This window comes from Calidris pugnax, unplaced genomic scaffold (genome assembly GCF_001431845.1).
Source record: "Calidris pugnax isolate Ruff unplaced genomic scaffold, ASM143184v1 scaffold24, whole genome shotgun sequence".
Taxonomy (NCBI): Eukaryota; Metazoa; Chordata; class Aves; order Charadriiformes; family Scolopacidae; genus Calidris; species Calidris pugnax.
Window position 1 is genome coordinate 25,300,111 of NW_015090922.1, and position 23,457 is coordinate 25,323,567.

The 23,457-nt window shown below is 47.8% G+C and overlaps 1 protein-coding gene across 1 annotated transcript in view; it reads right to left on the bottom strand.

Annotated features, from left to right (window-relative positions):
- The window catches only part of SLC35F3 (solute carrier family 35 member F3), a 112,659-nt gene that overhangs the window by 9,974 nt on the left and 79,228 nt on the right, over positions 1–23,457 (bottom strand). Inside the window, exon 3 of the mRNA XM_014950844.1 lies at positions 3,255–3,474. Coding sequence (XP_014806330.1) covers positions 3,255–3,474 — 220 coding nt within the window. The remainder of the gene's footprint in view (positions 1–3,254; positions 3,475–23,457) is intronic.

The following is a 23,457-nucleotide window of genomic DNA, read 5'->3' on the forward strand; positions in this document are numbered from 1 at the left end:
GCTTTTATCGTCAGGGTCGGGCTGGTTTCAGAGCACCTCCCGAGAGACTGGGTCTCTGTCTGGTTGGAAAGAAAGACTAGGATTTGGGATCTGAAAGCACAGTTATTTCCAAGTCGCACCGGCAGGTGTGCTTGTCTATACGTGATGTACACGGGAGGTACTCGCAAGCCATGGCTCTCATGGATCCTGAGCTGTTTTATTTACTGGAGCATGGCGTGAAACACCAAAGTCAAAGAACCAAAGCAAATAAATGCAGTCTGCAAACAGCTTCCCTGGGCAGAGGTCCTTGCCTCTCCTATCGAGCACGTCACGAGTGTCAGATGAGTCTCGGCCTCACCTCTCAGCCTGCCTGTCGACATGCCAGGCGTCTCACACACTTTCTCTGAAAGCCTTTCCACCTGTCTATCAAGCACATCATTAGCAGCAGTGACAGGCTGCCTGCACCGCGCCACACCACGGCTACGGGCCTGCAGCAAATGCCTCAGCACAGCAGGGCTTGCAGAGGCAGCTCTTCAGGCACTCACAGCCTCACCACATGGGTGTCTTCTATGAAACCAATATAGCAGCTTGCAACCCAGCTGGACCATTGCTCTGGGCACAGTGAAGGGAAAGGGGGAGAAATGCAACTTCCTGACAGGAGATGTAGGCACCTACAAGTGCCTGAGAGGTGAGGATGGGATTTTGTAGCTTGCTCTTACATTTAAATTCCAGCCAAATTATAATTTAAGTGCTTGTAGAGCTACCAGTTGCACTTCTGAAGGCCAAGTAGGACAATTGTACATGCTTAAACCCCACTGAGATGCTGCCTGTCTCACCTAGCTTCTCCTGCAGCAGGTGTGAACAGGGACACCCAAACACGTGGTCAGAGCTTTGCTGTGGCACTATCCATCCTGCTGCGCTGCCAGGGGGATGGAGTGGGAGCGTGGGAGGGCTCCTGCTCACCACAGGGCAATCCACTGCCCCCCCTGCAGCCTCGGCTGCCAAGTATCCTCTCAGAGGGTGCATCTAGAAGGGTCAGCAGCTCTGACACAGCATAGCCCCCAGGGACAGTGAGCTTTGGGGCTGGGCTGTGTGCTGGCTGGCAGTCCCTAGGTTGCTGCCAGAGAAGCCCCAGCAGCTGTCCCTTCTCCTGATTGCCAGCCCCAGGAAGAGGGCTTTGTTTTGCGGTTTATCCCAAAGCTATCCCTGAGAACACCAGGCAGTGCCACCCTCCATCTCTGCTGTTTTTTACAGAAAAGGGAGATGAGAGGGAAGGAACTGCATCTCACCAGGAGACTACACAGAACATCCCCCTGCAGATAGTAGCATCCCCAGTGCTCCCATGGTGGCAAACAATACTGTGCTGCCCCATGCCCTACCAGTCTCCAGAGACAAACATCTCCTCATTCACCACCTCACTCACCTTTTGTCACCAGTCAGGATGCCACATCTGCCCATGAGCGAATAGCCCAGTCCTCCTGTAAGCCTCTTCTCCCCTGCGCTGAGGCCCCATGCTGGCCCATCACTGGGGTGAGATGGCCATTTTCCTCCTTGGAAAACTTTTCTTCCTCAGGAAGAAACCCCTAGCACCCCTTCCCAGTTCCAGGTGCCACAGATGAGGGGCTGGGACATGTCAGGAACATCACACAGCTTCTATCACCCTGGCCCCTGCCCTGGGTCTCTGCTTTGCTACTGCTGGGTCTTGAGCAAGTCAAGTGTTTCCCAGGGCGGTGCTGATAAGAAATGAAGGACACCTGGATGTGGCTGAGACCAGCACTCAGATCTGCTTTCCTGCTCCCTCCACTATTTCTGCCCTTTCAGGAAGGGGGGGCTCCAGAGCAAGATTTGTCCTCCAGCACATCACCTGCCATGACACAAAACCTACCCTGGCCAGGAAGCTACCAGAGAGTCTTTGATCACCCTGGCTCTTCGTGCATGGCCATGCATGCAGGAGAGGATGAGAAGCACCTCTACACCAGTGTGTGCGTGCCAATGTGGGTACCCCTCCATGTGGGATGGATACCACATGGAGGTATCCACAGCCATATCCAGTGGCTGTGAGAGATGGCATGTGCACACCAAGGAGCAAGCACAGACCAGCAGTCACCCCTCTACAGACCTCCTCTCCTGCTGTCCCACCTGCACTGCAGCTGACAGTGCCACAAGGTGGCTGAAGACCACAAAAATATAGTGGTTTTTTCTACCTTTATCAAAATGGCCAGCATGTCCAGCTATGACAACAGTGACACCTCTCCGCCTCCAGGATCACTTCAGGATACCCTGACTTCTGTATTCAAAAATCCCAGTTAATTTGTTTTCAGGGTACAGCTACCTGAGCAGATGGGTGGGCAAGCACAGACACCAGCTGGCCAGACCTTGGCTGGTACATTTTGCAACGATTCCCTGAGCAGCCTCTTGGCTGCCACCACCTCAAGGCTGGCCAAGCTCTCCTGCTGGAGAGGAACACTTCCTGAAAAGTTAACTTTCAGTTGCTCCATACAGCAAGGACTAATAACCCTCTTCTGAGCACTGAAAGCATTGCCCAGATGGGTGAGCAGAGACCTTCTCAAATGGCAGGTGGAAAAGAAGTATCATTACCGTTATTGCTGTTAATAGGCATCAGCTGGTGCAGTGAGGCAGAAGGGACCTACTGGTGCCTTTTCCTTGCAGTTACTCCTGACCCTGGCAGGATGCCCTTGGCCTGGGGGTGGTGGGTTACACACTTGGCTAGAAGACCACAGGTGGGCAAGGGTAGCCCAGCTCTCCTCCCTGCAGCCACTGCTGACTGATGTGGGGGCAAAGGATAACTGTGCCACCCTGCAAGCCTGCGGTTGTGCGTAAGGGAGGTGAGGACCCAGTAAATTCACAGGTCAGGACCAGAAATGCGTTGTGTGCAGCCAGGGCTTGCAGCAATGTGCGGTTAGAAGCAACGAGGTCTGGTGCCACAGCCTGGGAACCATCACTCGGAAGGGGCAGGCAAAAGCTGATGCATGGCCACGGCAACGTGGAGATAGCAGCTATCCTCCATGCCATGCTCTGGGGCAAGTAACCTCTTTTCTGAAGGAAAATGCAGAGAGGGAGACTGGGGGCTCTGGGAGCTTGCAGGCACCTGGGCAGGCTGCAGGGAAGGATGTGTCCCTGCTCCACAAGGATTTCTGCACCTGCTTGGCCATCTGCACAGGGTGCTGCTCGACTCGGACAGCGGGAGGGAAGGGGAAAAGGAAAGGCAGAAGGGTGAGGGGGAAGAAGGGAGACAGAGATAAGGAGTCACTTACCCTCACTCCCATGAACCTGTCCCTCAGAACGATCCATGAAAGCAAGAACACAAAAGCTTTGTTGCAGCAGAACAACACGGAGACATCCGTAGTGTTTATTTTCTTTATTGCATGTAAGTAAAGGTAGTTTGTGAGTGTCCAAAGAACACCAAAGGGTGCTGCCTTGGTAAAAAATACCTTCAAAGTCAAGCCATTGTCTCCAAAAAAGCGGCAGCACTCCCTGAAACAAGGAGAGAAAGGCAGCATTATTACACAAGCCAGTCAGAGTCTGCAGCAAATATATGGGCTTCTTTTCGTTCTTGCTCCTCTTCTTTTCCTTTGGGGAAAGAGGGGCACACACCTTATAAAGGGGAGAAGGAAAACAACTTTCAGCAAGTTGCAACAGCCATTTGAAAACACATGGGGCCTGCAAACATGGGAGGGACAGCAAGGAAAGAGCAAGGGGAGAGGTGATGCCAGGAGGTGAAATTTCACCCTTGCCACGAGCAGCTTCACAGGGGACATCTTGAAACAGTGTGGGATCATCCTCCTCCTTTCACCCCTCTGGGCACCGGTGTGGTCAGGGCTGGCAGCAAAGTCCCTCGCTCCCCACTCTTCCTGCAGCCATAGGACCCCAGTGTCCATCTGTCATCTGCTACACAGGGCTTGGAAGGAGCCTCAGATGAGATCGATTTGGAGGTTTTCCACCCAAGGGGTGGGAGCTGGCTCAAACCCCTGGGGCATCAGCAGGGACAGGAGCAGGAGCTGGGCTGGCAGCTGCCCACTCCTGCTGGGGCGAGGACATGCACCAGGACATGGGATGGTGGCACCTGGGGACATGCCGGGTTGGTTGGAGCAGCAGCATGGAGCCAGGAGCTCAGGTGTACAGCAAGGGCTGGGGATGCTGCAGGCATGGCCCTGGTGCGAGAACAGATCCACTTTCTCAGAAGATGGATCTGTATCAGATGATTACCTAAAGAAACCTAGACATGCTCCGAGCCTCTTCAGGTTTCCCCCATCACAAAGTCTATGTCTGTCTACACCCTCCTCCGCTGCAGCAGATACAAGGCTGCAGGGTAGAGGAAACGCACATTTTTTGTGTTTGTTGGGTTTTCTCACCTGCCAGACTCTCGTACCAAGCCACGGCTGCACAGAACTTGCCCATCTCTGGATGTGATGACCCTGAGCTTTGGCTGCTGTATGCGGACACTTTCACCTGAGCAGATGGTTATGCATCGTGTAGCTCAGTGTCGCAGCCAGCACATCAGTGTCCCTTGTCCTCTATGAAATCACCTGCTGGCAGCAGCCTTTTCCCTGTCAAACCTGTTAACTGCCTCTCTGTAACAGTAAGAGAGCTACCCTGGGCACCAGAAACCGCAGCCTGACTTCCCACCTGCCAGCACTGTGCACAGCACCAACACACACACCAACACACACCACCTTTGCTCAGCACACAGCTTGGATCCACTCTCCCCTTCCACAGACACTATGCCCACTTCAAGTCTGGCCTTCAGCCCTGCGAAGCGCTGTCTGTACCGGCCACTTGCCACACAGAGTGCACGGGGACGCAGAGAGACATTGAAAAACCCAGTCCTGAACTTCAGGAGAAGCTTCCCAAGACACTGGGGATGGTTTGACTGCCAGGGTGTCACAGGTAGTCAGTCTAATGCTCTGAAGACAAAAAAAAAACCCCACAGGCACAGTTTAAATTAAATGACATTAAGTAAGATTAGTATGAGAGGGACAGGAAAGCAGTAGTCAAATGAAAGGACCAAAATGGAATTTATGTTGGCATCCATTTTGGAGGAAAAAAGTTCCTCCTGCCAAAAATCTGTTCCCCACATATAGAATTGGGTATCACTATTTCATACACAGTAGAAACATGTGCTCTTACTGTACTGTGGGCTTTACTCTCATCTAGCAGATGCCACTGGATCCATATGGTAGCACAGTCTGGCACTCGCCCTCACCCTGAATCACCCCGTGTAGTGCCATGATGCCCCAAAGGGAAGCCTTGCCCTGGCATGGATCAGGAACCCTGAGCTGCATTTCCCGCTTTGGGACTCTCACTGGCCTATGCAATAAAGCTTCCTTTTAGTTCTTTTGGCTAGTTTCACCAAGTCTGAATTGCTTCTTGTAGACTGGCTCGTTATGGCAGAGGTTTCCCCATCCAGCCCAGGCTGTGAGGGAGCTTCTCCCTGAGGACACCTGGGGCTGTGGAGGGTGCTGCCAGATGTGCATCCACATGAACAACGGGTGCACTGCTGAACCATGGGCTATTTGGGGCAGGTAGCAGATGGGTTAGATGGCTTTCTTGGATGTGGCATCTTCAGTGAAGCCTGAGGAGCATCAGGGGAAACGTAGTATGTTTCATGTGCCAGTATGACTGTATAGTGTACAATAACCCTCTCACAATAAATTGTCTCCCCAGGTTTGCTACTGCTTATCAGGGAAACTGATTTTTCTTTGGTACCATAACACAGCTTGTGAAGCCGTACTAGAAGTGTTTGATGAAGAGAGTTGTCAGTGATTAACAGCAGATAAAGAGTTATAGGAAGCAAGACAGGGCAGTGCTATAACCTACACCACAATCCCAAAACAGTTGGGGACGAAATCACTCCAGAAAAAAACAATCTTCAACTTTAAATATTTTGACAGAATATTTTGGGCACAGTTGCTCCTGCTGTCCAGTAATTTCAGTTTTGCCCACAAGGGTACATTGTACCCAACGAGTATCCTGATGTTTTATAGATACTTTTTGGCAAAAACAGAGCTTGTGTCCTGTGGTGCTTCAGGCATGCCTGCCTGGGCCAGCAGAGCCTGCTTATGAATATTTTAACAATCTCATCTGCTAACGAAAATGTTACTTTTTAAGACAGACAAAAACCACCCTACACGGAGGGCAGTCTGAAAGCATTCAGCGCCCTTTGAAGCCCAACTCAGCACTGTGGACCCTCGTCTAAGGTCTAACCCCAAGTCTCCCAAATCCACGGGGCAGACAGGGACCTGGCGTCGGTTCTTTGAGGTTTTACAGGACACAGACTTTCGCAGGTCTACCTGCCCAGGACAGGACATGGAGGGAGCCCTCTGCTTGCACTAGAGAAGGCTGGCTGCCTCTGGGTTGGTAAGGAGACGGCATTAGGTATCTCCTTTTGGGACAAATGTGCAGTGGCAGTGGAAGAGCTGCTGGGGAAGCACACCCCTCTGGCAGGGAGACAACCAGCCCCCTCCAGCGTCGCCTGCCAGGGCCAGCAGCCAAGCTTTTTCATTTCCAGGATAAAATACAATTTCTGCCTCAGTTTATTCAGGCTTCGGTGAGCTGGTCCTGCTGCACAGCCAGCTTTAGCTCCTCTGGGGTGAAAAGGGGGGGTTACCACCTGCCTGGAGTCTGCAGCCTCTTCTCTTTGTTGGGTTTGTCCCTGGGACTAAATCCCTGCTGTTTGCTGAAGTGGGCAGAGGTGCCAGGGGTGTGCTTTGCAGAGAAAGCAGGCAGGGGTCCTATAACCAGGCTCTCCCCTGTGCTCCTGGTGCCTGCCCTCAGATGGAGTTCTCCAGCAAGTGGAGCCGAGCGGGGCTGTTGTGGAGCCTACACACAACCAGACCCTGTTGGTCACGGTCCCCTGCAGGCTCCCTCTCCCCACTCACACAGAGTATGCACTGCTGCCCACCATCCCGTAGACCCACCGGGCAGCTTTCGAGGACCTCCTGGGCCATACATCTACAAGAGCAAGAGCCTCTGGCCTATCTCAAATAACAGCAAGCAGCCTTATTTGCTCATAGAGTGTATATTTTACATGTACCTCTAAGACATCCAACTGGAGGAGACTCTGAAGATACTCTGGTAGTTCTCTGTGAGATGAATGTGCATGTGTGTGGCTCTAATAACCTGGTAGAGCACTGAGTCCCAAGGACACAGAGTGGTAGTGGAGTGGGGAGCTTCTGCCCACTGACCTTTAGGTACATACAAGCCACCTTTTATGTCTGAGCTGGGACCCCAGGCTCTGTTCAGAGTAACTGGATACGCATGTCCCTGAGCACTTCAGGAGGTGCTGAGCCCAGGGAGATGCTACTTTATTTCTCTTCTTCAGCTCTAAAAGGGACCTCAGGCCGAGGAGCACAGAGACAGGCACCTCCAGCACATGTCTGGAAGGAGAAACCCCAACCCCTGTGTTAAAAGAGATGGGTGCCTGGGAGAAACCCCAACCCCTGTGTTAAAAGAGAAATTGTCATCAAAGACTGACCAAACCTACTCCTGCCTGCATTTCCAGAGGTCCTGTGCCTGCTGGTGTCACCTACAACCACAACATGAAAGCTGCCTTGTTGCTCTCTTGCTGATACAGTTTTGTTTCCTGGTCTCACCCTGCTTTCCCCACAGAGCAGTGGGACTTTTGGTGTGGACAATGGCCGGAGAGGCCATAGGGAAGCACGGATGCAAAGCTCAGGTGTGCCCTGGCCCTGGGCATCCCAGGGTCACACTGTTCATGGCTCCTCCTGGGCAAGGAAGCCACCCTGCAGACATCCTGCAGAGCCACCCTGCTGAGATGATCTCTCCTTAACTGTGTAATCCTCCATGTGAGGAGGAAATTCATACAACTGCCAGGCTGTTTCAGATAAGGCGGCAGCAGACAGCAAGGAGCTTTGGTGTTGCGGGGCATAATGCCATATTTCGGAGATAAACTAGCTTTCTGCATTGTTTTCCTTGATTCTGCTGTCATGAGCTGGAGTTCCATTGTAATCACAGCACTCGGTTTAAAATACAAATGCGAGGCATTAGCCAGGGCAACAGCAAAGGCCTGTGTAAGACTGGAATGGAAATGTCAAAGGAAGGGTACTGGAAGGGAAACATACTGGCTTAATTGCTGCAGCAGCAATAAAGAAAAGCTTGCTCCCACTCAGAAATGTCATATCCATGTTCACAGACAGTCTGAAGGCTCATGGCTGAACTAAAAGGCAGGATTACACTGCTGGGAGAAGGTCTGCGTGTGGACTGAGGGAACTGCAGCCTGGTGGCAGGTGGCCCTTGGGATGTGTTCCAGAGAGACGTTACCCAGCAGACGTGCTCGCCGCTGAGGGGGCTGCTCAGCTGGCATCTTTGCTGCGTGTCGGGGTAATGGGACGGTGCAGGTGAGGAGGAGGAGGAGACACGCTCAGCCTGGTCGCTCTCTTCCTCAAGATGCAAACTGGGCTGGCTGGCATAAAGCCCAGCCGGGAGCAGAAGCAACTTTCGGGTCATCCTCTGCATGGAAAGACCAGCAGTAGGGACAGATGGAAACCTGCCCGTAGGTATAAAATGAAGCAGTGGGCACCACACGGCATGACTCAGCCCACCTTGCTGCTGCCATGGCACAAGCTCCCCACGGTAACAGCAAGTTCTGACTGGCACCAGCCAGGCTGGATGTACCAGCAGTCCCCTCTCCCAAATGGGGATTCTGGTCCCCTGCTGCTTGTCCCAGGGTGTCCTGACAACTTAGCGTGGCCTGATGGAAATGCGTAATGTCACTTGGGAATGGCACGTAGCTGCTATGGCACCACAGGAACTGCGCTGCGATGAAAGATACGACAGCAAAGCCTAAGGCATAGGGATGTTAGTTTGTATTTTTACTCTAAGTTGTTTGCCGGTTTCTTAATCTTTCATGTATTAGTTCTTGTTTTTCCTCATAATCTTTTTAGTGTGTATCTTCATTAACCCAGCAAACAGCAAATTAGCCCTGCCCCATTAGGCATGTCTCCAGCACAAGATGACTAGCAAAATGCCTCCATCACTGGAACTGAGCATCCCCAGTGAAGTAAATCAGAAGTAGTTAGCACCAAAATTGCATGCTAAGTAAGAGTTAATCATATTGAAAGCAAGTGTTGCAGTCAAATAAAACTTGCAAATAAAATATGACAGTAAAGCTCCATTTTTCCCCCCCTGAGTTCACCATTATATGTTTAACACTATTCACCTTCCACTGCCTGTTTTATCTTTAACCATTGCTAGGTACACAGGATGTTTCTCCACTGCTTTGAACCTTGTGCAAATGGAATGCTTTTTGTTCCCGTTTTGCAAAAAAAAAGAACAAAAAACACGTATGAAAAGGAAAGGTAGACAAGAACTAGAAAAAGCACACACCGTGTGTTCCCCCAGGCTGCGGGTTTGGTCTCTTGATAGTCACTGCAGAACAAACCAACGCCAGAAAGGTTAATAAACCATTGAAGCTGCCATTACATCTTTGGGAAAGATGCAGCAAAGTAGAAAATACCTGTGAGGAATACACATCCTAAGGGACTACTTCGCACAAGCTGCTTATTCTCCTTTCCAGGCTGTTAACTTTTGTTACAATTTTCTCATTGTTGCAGTCTTCATGCTAAGCCTGCAAAGCGGGTTTGGATCTGCTGTTGCTCCTACTGGGTGATATTTTTCCTTTGTAGACTGTGCTTCTTACTTTGACCTTCCAAGGTCTGTACCTGCAAATTGAATTTGGCTAAATTGCTCCTGATTTTCAGCAGAGTGAGCATCGCCTCCCTGGAGCCCAGCTAAACCACCACTGTGCCAGTGATTCTGGCCTCTTGATTACAGATTGGCAGGCAAAACATGTTTTGCTAATCCCTGCACTGGTTAGGCCTGCATGGATAAATAATCTGCAGATGCACTGGTAACAGCCCTACATTTTCCATTCAATGTACAAAAAAAGAGACATGGACTGAAATGTCATGCCATATCTTCTGGGGGAACTCGCAAACCAGTTGCAGTAAGCAAAAGCAAAGAATTGAGACGAAGTGCCCTGGCTGTTAAAAGGAGGGGGGGAAACTAAAACCAAGTTTAATTTCTCCCAGTGAAAAAAAAAATCCCACGACATTCTTTCATAATTCATCCTGTTAGGGCCACAGCATCCCTTGTGCATTATGCTCCCAAGTGGAGGTAGGGAGAAGACTGCTGTGCAAATCAGAGACATGAATACAAACAAAATAGTCCTCAAAAATGCTCTCCAAGCACGATGTATTTCCCAGAAAACAGGTTCATGCCTCCAGCTCCACTTTCCTCCCGCCTTGGGCCAGTGCTGCCCCGAAGGGCAATCATGACAAAATCAGCCTCTCAGGTGGGTGGATGTCAAAGCAGCGCAAGAGAAGAGTGAGGTCATGAAACCCATTTTACTGATGTGCAAGCTAGGGCATGGAGAGGCAAAGTCCCAAGGTACTTGAAAGAGGCAGGATGAGGGCTGCCTGTAGGCTGCACCTTTGGAGAGACAGGGATTTGCTTTTCCCGCATGTTTATTTTACAGCCAGCTCCTGTTACTTATCAAGACAGCCCCCGAGAGCCTTTTTCCTGAATCACCGCAGGTTCACATGCCAGCAGAACAGTTGCACGGAGGCTCCTGTGGCGTGCCCCAGATCATAAAACGCTGCGAATAAATCCGCTAGCCTCAGCACTTTGCAGAGAGGTGCCCGGGATTCCTGCCCTGGCTTTTATTGTCCAGCTGGTCCGAGGCTCCTACAACAAAAGCCCCTGCCTCCAGCTTTTCTCCTGTGTGCCCAGAGCAGCTCAGGAAAGCTGCTTCCCAGCTCTGGGAGGGCACAAGCTCCTCCTCGGCTTCCACGGGGCAGAGGTCCGAGACCTGCCCTGGGTGTGCTGGTGGCCCTCGCCCACCCCACTGCCTGCACTGCCTGCTGAGGCACATCTCAGCGTGGCCACTAAGCCAGACGACGGGGCCAGGGCACCAGCCGTGTCACTTCTCAGAGACACTCTGTACTTATCCAGTCCAGTCTGTCCCTGCTGCGGACTGACCTAAGGCTGCGGAGCCTGTCCCTCTGGTCTCTCGTCACACCCTGCCTAACGGGAGACTGCAGCCCGGCAGGTAACACCACCCCCCCGGTGATGACACTGATTTCTGGACTCAGAGACAAGGTGTGTCCCTTTTTTCCTGGAAAATGCCTGGCCGTTCAACTAATACAGCCCATGGTAATGGCTGGTGATGGGGCAACATTAAGCCGTTTAGTGAGTGATTCACCACGATCAGGCATTTTTCCTTTACTAGAGCTGTGTCTAAGAAGAGCTGAAGAAATGCTTGGCTACTGTCAGAAAATCTCAAGTTTGGAGCATCCTATCCTTAGAAAGGACAGGCTGTCATCAAAGCACCATTTTTGCGGCTGATTTCACAGGGAAAAGTTTCTATACTTGATTGCTCCTGTCTTCAGGGTCAGGTCATTTTAAGAGCATGTCTACAAATCTCACACAGCAAGAAATTCAAGCAGCAGGTCACTCACGGATTGTGCTGTGCTCTGTCATGCCAGCGTGCTGCTCCCAGCCAAGGTCCGTGCCAAGTGCATCCACTCACAGCCACCACAATAAGGATTTCACCCCTCCCCGTCGTGCCCCAGCAGAGATCTGTCCTCCTGTGCTGTCCCTCCTTGTCCTCCTGGCCCATGCTGGCCCATGCTACCTACTTCCAGCTCCAAGTAACTGGGGGCTTCCTTCAGAAAGACTGCAGGGTGGCAGGTCCTGCCATGACCCCCACAGCTCGTTCCACCCTTGATGAGACCTGTGAGCTGCAGCTGATGGTGCCCGTCAGGAGCTCTGTGCCTCTTCTGACCTTCCAGCTGTGGCTGGCAGTAACCCTGGGGAGGGAGTTTGGAGGCTTTGGGTGGGGGCAAGCCTGCAAATTGCACCCCCTTCCCACTGCCTCCCAAGAGCCCCCTGAGAGCCTGTTGCAGATGTCCTCCTTTCGGGAGGGAATGGAGGCAAACTGCAACCTACAGCCCCTTCTGGAGCTTGCAGGAGGGAGAGATGCAATGACCTGGCCAGGGAACACCAAACCCTGAAACTAAGAAAGGATGGAGAACTGGAGAATTTCTGGGTGTCAGGTGCCCCACGCCTCCTTTCCTCAGCGCTGGGGGTGAATTTGTGCAGAGCCAGAAGAGAGAAAAAGGCCTGAACTGAAGCTTAAAGCAAGAGGTAGATCTGGGGCTTGAGACCAAACCTACCCGATTACATGAGCTGAAAAATAACTGACCGAGGTATTAAGAGGTTTCTTAGAAATGGACATTATCTAAAATAGTCCTATGGCTTGTTAATACCCATCAGCCCATATATATTTTTCTGTAAGTCTTTTATCAAATGCAAGAAATGACCACAGAAGTCAATGCAGTGTACAGTGACACTTTTAAATGTCTTTGTTGTTGAACGTTTCTTGTTTCTACACATGATTTAGGGCTGGTGGTCTGCCTTTAAACTTCTATCTATTCTGGGAGTTCACAGCTCGTTTGCAGAAAACTCATTCTTATAGGCAATGAAATAAGAAAATTATCTTATCTTAGATGAAACAAAAAATCTCCAGGCTGATCTTTCTTCGCTGAACTGGAGAGACAGAAGGAATTGGTTTTGCTCAGCACTGTACAAGTGCCAAACTAGGCGTTTGCACAATAAATGGTCCCAGGAAATGCTTAGCTATGGATTTACATAATACACCAGAATGGCTCCAAAAGAAGCAAATAATACAAATCTTACAAACCACCTGAATACACATTTCCAAGACAAGCCTTAGCACATGCTCAGAAGCCTAAATAAGAGACTGTTTAAACTAACATTAAAAAAAAAAAAAGTTTAAAAGAACAAGACCAAACCACAGGGAAAATTCACATACGATAAACTCCCTCAGCAAAGCTCCCCTGGGGTGGGAGTCTTGGGCTGCAGAAGCACAGTGAAAAGTCTGCAGTTTCCCCTGTGGGATGGTCCTCCATCCCACCGTTTGCTGTGCCTGGGGCACTAAACCTCTTTGGTGTGCCCCCATCCATTTAGGTGAAGGGAGCAGCAGTTCTAGGATACACTCTACAGCTTTTACATACACGACTGCAGCAAAGGCTGTAGGAAGTGGATCGCATTAAGATGAATATTTAATTTAATTTTTGCACCCAATATACTGCGGAATTTTGCATCTAGGTTGTTTGTTGTGGGAGCAGGACCACCAGCCACCTCTAACGGGACATGAGGGAAAGCATTAAGGAGAAGGCCAAGTTGCACAGCAGCAGTACTGCACTGCTGACACTTTGGAGGAGGAGCACCAGCTGTAGCAGTGCGAGCAGACATTGCAATGCATTTCCTACAGAGCCACATCTCTCCACCAGCACCAGAGCGAGCTGAGCTCACCCCAGGGTCTGTTATCACAGCGACAAGATGGTCCCTCTGAAGTGTCCCTTCAGCTTGCTGCGTGGGGCAGGCTGGCATCTGTGGGTATTCCATCAGGGCAGAAGGGATGTGCCATTTTGGAAAATGCAGCAAGTATTGCTGCCAAGAAGCAGCTTTTAGTGTGACAACATGCACTCAGCAATCAGACAGCTGAAGTTATCACATGGTGCATTATCCAGCATTTTCTGACTTTACACCTAGAGGTACCCAGAGCCTGCATTACTTTATACTCTTCTGGAGAATCACAGAATGGTTCGGGTTGGAAGGGACCTTAAAGATCATCAAGTTCCAGCCCCCCTGCCATGGGCAGGGACACCTCCCACTAGACCAGGCTGCTCAAAGCCCCATCCAGCCTGCTCTTGAACACTTCCAGGGATGGGACATCCACAACTTCTCTGGGCAACCTGTTCTAGTATCTTACCACCCTCAAAGAATTTCTTCCTTATATCTGATCTAAATCAGTTCTTTCGGTTTGAAACCATTACCCCTTGTCCTATCACTACACTCCCTGATAAAGAGTTCCTCCCCATATCTCCCGTAGGCCCCCTTGAAGTACTGGGAGCCCAGCGTGGCTGAGAAGCAGGGGCTGTGTCCAGAGGATGCACAGGCACCAAAGTCACACTGAGCTTGTGTCCTGCATGGGCCAGGCTGTCACATGAACGTGTTTGCTAATGCTGGCTTTTAAAAGGTAAGTTAATCGATTTTTTTCTTTAAAAAAACCCACACCTGAACTGCAAACACACATTGTTTTTAATGTTAAAAACAATGTTCAGATTGGATATTAGGGAAAATTTTTACACTGAAAGGGTTATTAAGCACTGGAACAGGCTGTCCAGGGAAGTGGTTGAGGCACCATCCCTGGAGGTATTTAAAAGACAGGTTGACACAGTGCTTAATGACATGGTTTAGTGATGGTTTGTTATCAGAGTTAGGTTGATGGTTAGACTAGATGATCTTAAAGGTCACTTCCAACCTAGACAATTCTATGATTCTATGTTACCTAAGCAGACTAGGCAATTCCTTGCAGGTGCCAGCAGTTTGGAGAGGCATCTCAAGCAATGGTACAACCTCCTCAGTTACTGAGCAGGTGAAAAGTCTCCCAGGGAAAGCACTGGAAAGGGCATTGGGAGGCTAAATTTGTGGTCTGTGGTGATGCTCTATCACAACTGCCCCATGTGAGCCACCCATCCAGCCTGTGTCCCCTCTGCTCAGCAGCGGGGCGAGAGGGTACAGGCTCCCTGTTATTTCCCAGGGCTGTGTTGTGCAGCACTCAGCATGTGGTGAGGGACAGCATATACAAACTAAGGCAGAGAAAACCTAAACATTAGGCTCTCAAGGCTTTCACTGCCGGAGTCAACATCGTCACTGCTCTCCGTCATCATCCAAAATTTCCATTGACGTCAGTGGATGTTCTGGGTGTGAAAGGCCTGCAGAGTCTGAAACTGTGCAGCGATCACTTGTGGACACCTCAGGCTTCACCTGATGTGACCTGAACCACTTACTACTTTTTGGAATAGTCAAAATGAAACTTTCAGGAGAAGCTGGCCGGCTGGCCTCTTCTGAATTGGATTTTTGTAGTGGTTGGTATAGGCAGACAAAAAACTATGTAAGAATAAAATGCTTTTAAAATAGCTGATGTCTCGGCTTCTGGAAATGGGGGGGTTTCGTATTTGTTAATTTAGAGGCAGAGTGCTCACAGGAGAGGGAATGGTGTTGTTGAGTCTTAGGAGAGGGAAGAAGGAAGACAAGGGGCAACACAAGGAGGAGAGAAACGTCTCAGTGGTAACACTGGCTACACAAACACCCCGAGAGAGATACTACTGAAACCCATATGTATGTTGGAATATATATAAAATACACATACATACATACACTCACACGCATGTTTACTTTGGATCTTTATGCCTATGGATTCTCAGAAAGGCTCTGCAGGGAGATACGGTTCCAGCTGGGCAAAGCCCTGCCAGCCCATGGCCCTTCTCGCTGGCAATGCCAGCCATAGGATGTGTGCATAAACCATTGGCTCAGTAACTCCTCACTCTGTAGCAGCATCAAGCTGTAATAAAGAAAACGAGGGAAATAAATCAACCTCACAGCCTAAATACTAATCATTCAGCACCATGACAGGATACTGGGACAGCTGGGAACAGGAAGGCATGTGAGTCAGGAGATACCGAAAGAGACATCATCAACTTGGCAGCTAGTCAATGAAAAGAAAGAAAGTTATACAAAAACAGAAAGCCGAGAACTCGCTGACATAACAGAGAAGCTGACATTTACAATGCACAAATTGCCCCTAGATGCATTAAATAAACCGGGATATAGAAAGGAAATAATCTTTTCTAAATACTTGTGCTTGTGGTCATTTTTAGAGAACCTTGTATCAAGAACAGGTGAATCTTTTCTGTTTGAAGTTTGTTTGCCTTTTTAATTGCACTGCTGATGTCCATTTAACACAAAACCAGAGCACTCTGTCCCGTACTCCCTTACTCTCTGTCCTTCAGCAATGTCATCCCAAGCACAGCGGCGCAGCAGGGAGGGGAGCGGGTCCTGGAGAACCCGTGGAAGTGGAGTGAGGAAGTCTCGATACACTGTGATGGGAGTAGAAGCTACCCTCCTCCCAGAGCTGGATTTAATAATACCCTTCAGAGCGTAGTGATCTTTGAAAAGCAGCCTGTGAGAGACTGAAGAACTCGGGCAGTCTTACGTCACATGAAGCGAAGGAGTACAGCTGATGGGTATGATGCCAAAAGGGTGGTGTTATAAAATATGATGTACAGCACTTCTGAGATTCATATTTCCAAACAGTTTTACTTGTTTTGACCTTTCTCCCAATAGGCTAGTCCTTCAGAAAATGTGTTCTATGACACGTTGCTGGCTGCATTAATTTTGTGCAAGCCCTGGTAAAACCAGAGTGATACGTAACACGAACTGAACAGCTTCTGTGTTACTGCAACATCTAGGGTCTCTCAAGTGGTATACAATAACTGAGAATGGCTTGGAAATCAATTACCTGCTGTCCAAGAGAAACACATAATTTTTGGCTCCCTGTATGAGCACTTTCTTGTTCGAACAGCGAAAAGGCAAAGTCAAAAATTCTGATGCCCACTGTGTTTTCAGAGAAGGACTGGATAGCACAGAAATGGAGCCAGAGCAGCTGGAACTCCAAGAGACTGGGCTCCTGAAGAGTTAGGTAGATACAGCTCCAGTAAAGAGCAGGAGGAACTTGTGTGGTTTGGGACTTTGAGGACACGTTCTACAAATGTTGGTCAAAAAGTTGTAAATTTTTATTTTCATTCCATTTGAATGTTGAATGTTGGTCAAAAAGTTGTAAATTTTTAATTTTCATTCCATTTGCAGTGAAACAAAATGCTTATCTGCTGAAACAGAAGCGTCTGAAGAAGGGTACAGGTTAAAAAACTTACAAAAAATACTGAAAGAGGTTTTGAAATTGTTCCTTTTGAACATTTTAAGTGAAATCTGTCTTTTTAATTAAAAATGAGTATTCTCTAAGTCTATAGTGGAAAATAATGGAAGTGATCCAAATCAGCAGAAAATATTAAAAAAGAATAGGCAAGAAAATATTTCAGTTGAAAGGTGGTTTTATTTTCATTTCCCATCTTTCAATGGATGTTCTTGGATTTCACCTTTCATCCACTCGGAACAAGATTTGTTCTGAAATTTCAAAATGCCTCCTGGAAAAAGAACATAATTGCCTCCCCAGTCTATTAATGACCCTTGATACCATCCCTTAACAGCTCTTCAGTGTGACTGCATAAAAGGCACTGCTGACTCAGGCTTCATAGCCAACAAAGAACTATGTCTTGAGGTAGCAGAGTTGTCCCTCCATAGCCTTACACTACAGTTTATTGTTATCTTCAGAAATAAGACCTATAGGAGGAAATATTAAAAGAAACCACAAACTCTGCTAGAGAGCAGAGCACATGCCAGTTTAGAAGCCTTGTCTCTCCCTGATTTTCAGAGTTAGAAAGAAGTCTGTAAATTACAGGCAGCATTACATGAGGATCTTATGTAAAACCAGAACTTTCTCTGAAGACTCAAGACATGGATTACAGAGCATCAACTTATTTTTCTTTCTGAGCACCAGTGGCAGGTCCAGAAGACGGATGCAAGCCACATTTGTCTTTCAGTCTTCTTGCCCTCTGAGGGACCTACATCCTCACAGTTCTCTCAACCCTTGCGTCTCCTCTGCTGAAGCCAGCAGCCTCCGTTTCCAAAGGAGCTAGGGCCCCTTCTCTTCCTGAAAGCTGTGTCGTTTGCATGGGAGAAAGTGCTGCCTATGGGCTGGATATGTGCAGGGAGTAAAAAGGTGTCTCCAGAGATCTGTCATTTGCAGCCACGTGTCCCTATGCATCTCCTCTGGGATGGGGCCGGTGAGAGAGGAGAGCTAAGAAGCAGTCCAGTAGATAGCAACAGATGCAGATGCCCCCCAGCTGTGCAGGAATGACAAACTCCAGCAGAGCCTTGCCTGCTGATGCTGATGTGAACTTGGGGTCCAGAAGCTGGAGAAATAGCAAACAATTACCCCAGATTCAAAGAGCTGCAGTGACCCTGCTATGCCCATTTGCTGTACTGGACAGATCAGGTCTTTAAAACCGGCGTCAGCTGCCAAGGCTATTAAATCTTATGCTCCTCTGAATTCCACAATGGCGTAGCTCTGTTTGCCTCCCCAGTTTCTACTGGAAGTGTGGAGTGGCACATATGTGGGTCACCCTTGTGCCCCCACTGTTGGCTATTAGAGCAGCCACATTTGGTGTCGACTTTTCTTCCAGCTGCTGTCAATATCCTACTCTGAACTTTTCAGCCAAAATCCTCATTAGAGACAAAATAAGAACATAAATACCTAATGGGGTTATTAACTCTCAATCGCTTCATTCAGAAGGAAGTAAAGCAAGCGTGATATTAAAAAGAAGAGAGAAGAAACATAACGGGAGAGAGAAATCAGATAGAAATTGATTCATTCTACAAGTAAACAAAGAGATTATGGCACTAAGGTGATTATGCTGCTTAGAGGTTCGAAGAAAATGAGATTTGAAGTCCCTGGAAAGACCAAAAATGAGAAGAGTGGTGAGAGACAGTCAGGAATTGAAGGAAGCACAACTTAAGGAGCTTTTAGATTTGCCAGATTTGAAAAAAAGACTCAAAGTTGAGATGGTGGAGCAAAAAGTGCTTGTGAATAAAAATTGCTGGAAGCCACGAGCATCCCTCTGAATGGGACACTAGCTATTATTTTTTATGTGTTTGGATGGGATACTGTAGCAGTTCTTCGGAGGCCAGAAAGAAATTTGCTTCGAATCTGAACCCTTCCACAGACAGTGTGCTTCAGAGAGCTGATCTCTGTGTGTTTTAAAAATGTTAAATTATTTATATGAAATATTTCATATTTTTAAGGTTTTACTCTTAGTCAATAAGAGATGGTGGAGCATTAAAAATCTCTGGTCAGTGTCTGGTGCCACAGAATTAGGAAAATATAAAGCAATAGGGTCTTGTCATTACCATGCATGTGTGGGGGGAATGTCAGTGTGGTTTGGATCAGGCTGTTACAGCACACACTGCTTTCCTTCTCAGTGACATTTTTAATGTACTTGTTCTTTTTCTTTTATATTTTTATTGCCTACTAAACGGTTTCTTTTGGCTCTGCTTTTTGTGATCCTCAGTGCAAAGAAAACAGTTCTGTTTAGAGAAGCACTTTGAAAACTGCCCTGATGAGGAGCGAGCTGGTGCCTCGTTAGCATCTAATGCACCATCCTGATCTTGGCCGTGAATTCACAAATTAGGCTTTCAACCCAGTCATCACTGAAGGTACCGATTTACTGTGAAAGACTGGCAACCAGAAAGGAGCCCTTATCTGCAACAGTAGTAACACAGGAACTTTTTGGAAAAAGATGCGTAACTCCTGAGTTAATGAACTGGGAAACCCATCTGCCGGTCCACATGGTGCACTCCTGTCTTCAGCATCAAAATTATTGAAATAATAATAGAGTGTAAGCCTTCCCCTCTGCCCCGTCTGTGTCGATGATGCATTCACTCAGGATTCCAGGATGGACCTGGACCACACAGGAATTACCAGCCTTGGGTCCAGCCAAGCCCTGTCCTGTCTCCAGCAGCTGCCAGCGGTGGAGGCGCTGGGGACACGGCACACACAAAGAAGTCCTTCCCCTGCAACATCCTGACACTTTCTTGTCTTTCTCTCCCTGCTTTTCTGCTTCACCCACCTTGGATGCATTAGCAGTGCACCCTCACTCAGCCTGTAAGACACGCGTAGCTCCCCGCCGCTCAGGAGCGGTGAGAATAAATTGCCATTTCATTAATTAAAGTGCTCTGAACCGCTTAAGGTGTAAGTGCAGAGCCAAAGTACAGCTCTATTGTAATTAAGAGAATGAGACAAACCACTGTGATAAAGTCCTGATCATCTGCTCAGCTCAGCTTGGACTTTACCAGCCTTGGGGAGCGTACTGCATGTGCCCAGTCTGCCACCCAGCCCTGTCAAGTTGAGCACCTCTTCCCATGACAAAAAACCATCCATACTATCCATACTGGGTGCCATGATGGTGCCAAGATTCACTAGGAGTACATCTCTGGGGAGAAAACAGGATCACTACTTTCTGGGAACTAGCATAGCAGACAGAGAACGGGCCAGGATTATCCAGAGTGGAGATACACTGTCTGACAAGAGCACCTGGAAGACTTGTGAGACGTTTAAGTGGCAGAGACTGACGGCTGACAGTAAACTTGAGGTGACTCAGGAACACGGTATCTGAGTTTGTCTCAGAAATGTGACTGTGACACTTGAAACTGCCAAATGAAAATGACAGCTTTTAACCTGGATTTCCCTTACTCATGCATTTCATGCTAGAAACGTTCTGACCATTATCTGCTTCTGTGTTTATTACATTTTGATGTGCCTCTGGTAATGGCTTTAATAAAGTGTCTGGAATAGAGCCTGTTAAAAGAGTTTTCTTACATTTAGATGCTCAGATACCATGTGATTGACTGTAGCACAGATGAACATCCTTTTATGATAGAGGATTTCTAAAATAAAATGTAAGAATATCAGGAAAGACCCTCACCTGCTATAATCTGATGTAAGAGTTTTTACAAAAGTAATTTTGGTTCTTTGACTATCTTTCACTATAGGGATCAAGTTCCTTTTAATCTAGATCAGCAAAGCATGCCACACATCCATTTTTACAGCACTCATTTTGGCTGAGATGAGATAGCTCTGTGACATACAGCTGCAGTTTACGGCATCTTCCTGGATTTAATGGGCAGAGGGAGTTAGAGGGAGTGTGGGACTGTGATCTTCTGAGCGAGACGGTAAGGGCTGTGCAACGAGCCTCCCTCCTGCTTGCTGGTTCTGAAAGCCGAGCTGCCGCGAGGAGAGCCAAGGATTTGCCAAATACGAAATTACCGGGTTCATTTGTCTTCCACCTTCCACTCCTGTGACATGCTTATTCCTTCCTTCATTTTGGAAAATGACCTTGTGATCCTTACTTCCAGGATCACACTCTGCTTCCAGAGCAGCTGCACAGACAGCAGTGAAAAATCTGTTCCCTGCTATTACAGGGGAGATGCACCGTTAGGGCAAAAAGCGTGGGGTGTCCTTGCAGCAAGAGTGAGTTCCTGCCGAAACCGTGCCACCTAGGGCAGGAGTAGACTTTATCTAGCTATGATTAATGCCTGCCTTGTGGGCATGACTGCTCTGTCTTTTGGGTTTTTTTTAATAACAGATTTATAAAGCCTGTGACTTAGAGTATAATTGTAAAATGGCTTTTCTGGCCCTCTCCCAGATCTGTGGCTCCAGAGGCCAGTATCAGAATGTGCTACATAATTTGGATCGGATACCCCTTGGTTGCAGTTATGGTCAGTGCAATTGCAGCCACGTACAATGGATTGCCTGGGAAATGAAAATGGTTGGGTTTGCAGCAGAAAGCACACGAGGAGGAGGAGCAGCACTGCTCTGAGAACGGTTAAAAGCAGAGGAGAGGAGCATAGTTAGTTGGCCTGTTTCGGTGTGCCTGTGAATCCTTACACATGCATAGCAGGGGGTGTTGAAAAATTTAACAGAATTACTGCTGGGGATGTATCACAGCCTACATATTCTGTAAGTGCTTTCTCAGTTCAGACATAGATTAATGTAACCAGATAACTTGTCAGTGTTATCTCAAAAGCAGGTTTCCATCTTTCTAAGACTCTTAAAATTTCTTTCAACCTTGGATTTCATAAAAGTCTTTTGGTTAAGCCAGCCCAGTCATGCTGGGCTCAGTGCTGCAAGCTTCCTGGGGGAGCTTCACAGTGAGCCTGGTCATTTGCCTGCTGCTCACACAGGGCGTCCTCTTTCACTGGCAAATATAGGCTCTGGGCATCTTATGTTCTGACATGAATGGGGCGAGATTGCAGCACTATGTTGGCAGAAAGCAGATCTTTGGCAAAAAAGGAAACAGGCCTTTAGAAAATCCTGGGTTTATCCTCGTCTATAAGGACATTTGTAGGTATTTCTCTTCCTGTTCATCTGCCAGGTTGTGCTGCTGTATCCCATGCTGTGTTCCTTAGCTTCATGGCGAGGTCCATGAAGGGGTGAGAAAAGCACTCCCCTCGTGCTTCTGCCCAACTTTCCCTCGGTGGGTACCGTGGGACCAGAGCCCTCATCCACAGAGCCCCAAACAGCAGCTGCAGAAGTCAGCACTCATCACCAGTTAAATGAAAAACAGCTGATTTTAGCAGACATGTTGCCTCAACCTCAACTGCAGGCTCTGTGGCACAGGCGCTGTGCTTCTTTCCCTGTTGGAAAAGCATCTAGCGCAAGCAGCTGGGGCAGATCAGGATTTGTTGGATGCTAATTTCATACAAATATTAAGTGATAATGATACTTACATGGCTGTGTGAGCTAGGCAAAGGAGACACAGGCTTAGATAATGGAGATTTAATCTAGCATGCATGCTAGGAGAGGAAGGGAATTAGAAGTCAATGAACAGAGAACAAAAATACATGAATGAAAAGTTCAGCAAGGAAAATGCGTATGGACTTGAGTTAAGGCACTGCCAAGCATGGGGGAAAGAATAAGACAAAGATGATGATTAAGGCTAAGTCTCCTTATTGCTTATGGCATCTGAAAAATGTGTACGATGATGGATGTGTTAATTAGCTCACTGCATCTCAGTAGCTGAAATAGTTGGTAGGTAGGTGGGCTGAGCCATAAACCAAAACATTCCCAGCATGTGAGAGAGACTGAGCAGCAGCTTCAAGATTAGATGGGAGAAGAGAACAAACAGTGTCAGTTGCCCAACAGGAACCCATGCAGTACTACCCTGAAGATACATAGTGGAAAAAATCCACGTAATAATTCTTGCTTTTGGGTTTTGATGTGAACTTTATTTTATTGCTATGCTCATTCAAAAAAAAAATATTTATTCTTTTCTCTTCAGGATCAATAGTACATGTAACAACAAGGATGAATATACTAAATTTAGCGTGCATGGTCAATGCAATCTTAAAAGAGAGTATTCCCTAATTATAGAGTATAATCTGTGAAATAAAAAATAAAGCTATTATTGTACTAACTCCCCATATCCATGTTTACTCATGGTCACTGCCAGAATGGAGTAATTGTGTTTTATGTGAGGCTGTTATTAAATCTTAGAGCATCCCCAGAGATCTTTAAAAATTGAGGTTTACATCTGTTAGGAAATGGCTTGCAATCACATTTAATGTATACATAAATCATCCTAGAAAGTAAACCAACAGAGACAAATGATTTGGTGTTGATGAGATTCATTAAATTTCTCATGAAGATAATATAAAAAGAATTTGACAAAAAATCCATAGACAGCACAAATGAGCAAGCTGCAAGGAGTTACTGGATTTCTTCACCTTCACACTGAAATCCTAGGAGGATCATATCAAATTAAAACATAAATTCACATACAGGTGCCTAATGCACTGACTTTTCCAGTGGGCTGAAGACTGTCACCACCTACTGATTTCAGAAGGAATTATGAGTGATCAAATTTGGATTTTAAAATAGAGGTAGGAAGGTTAAGC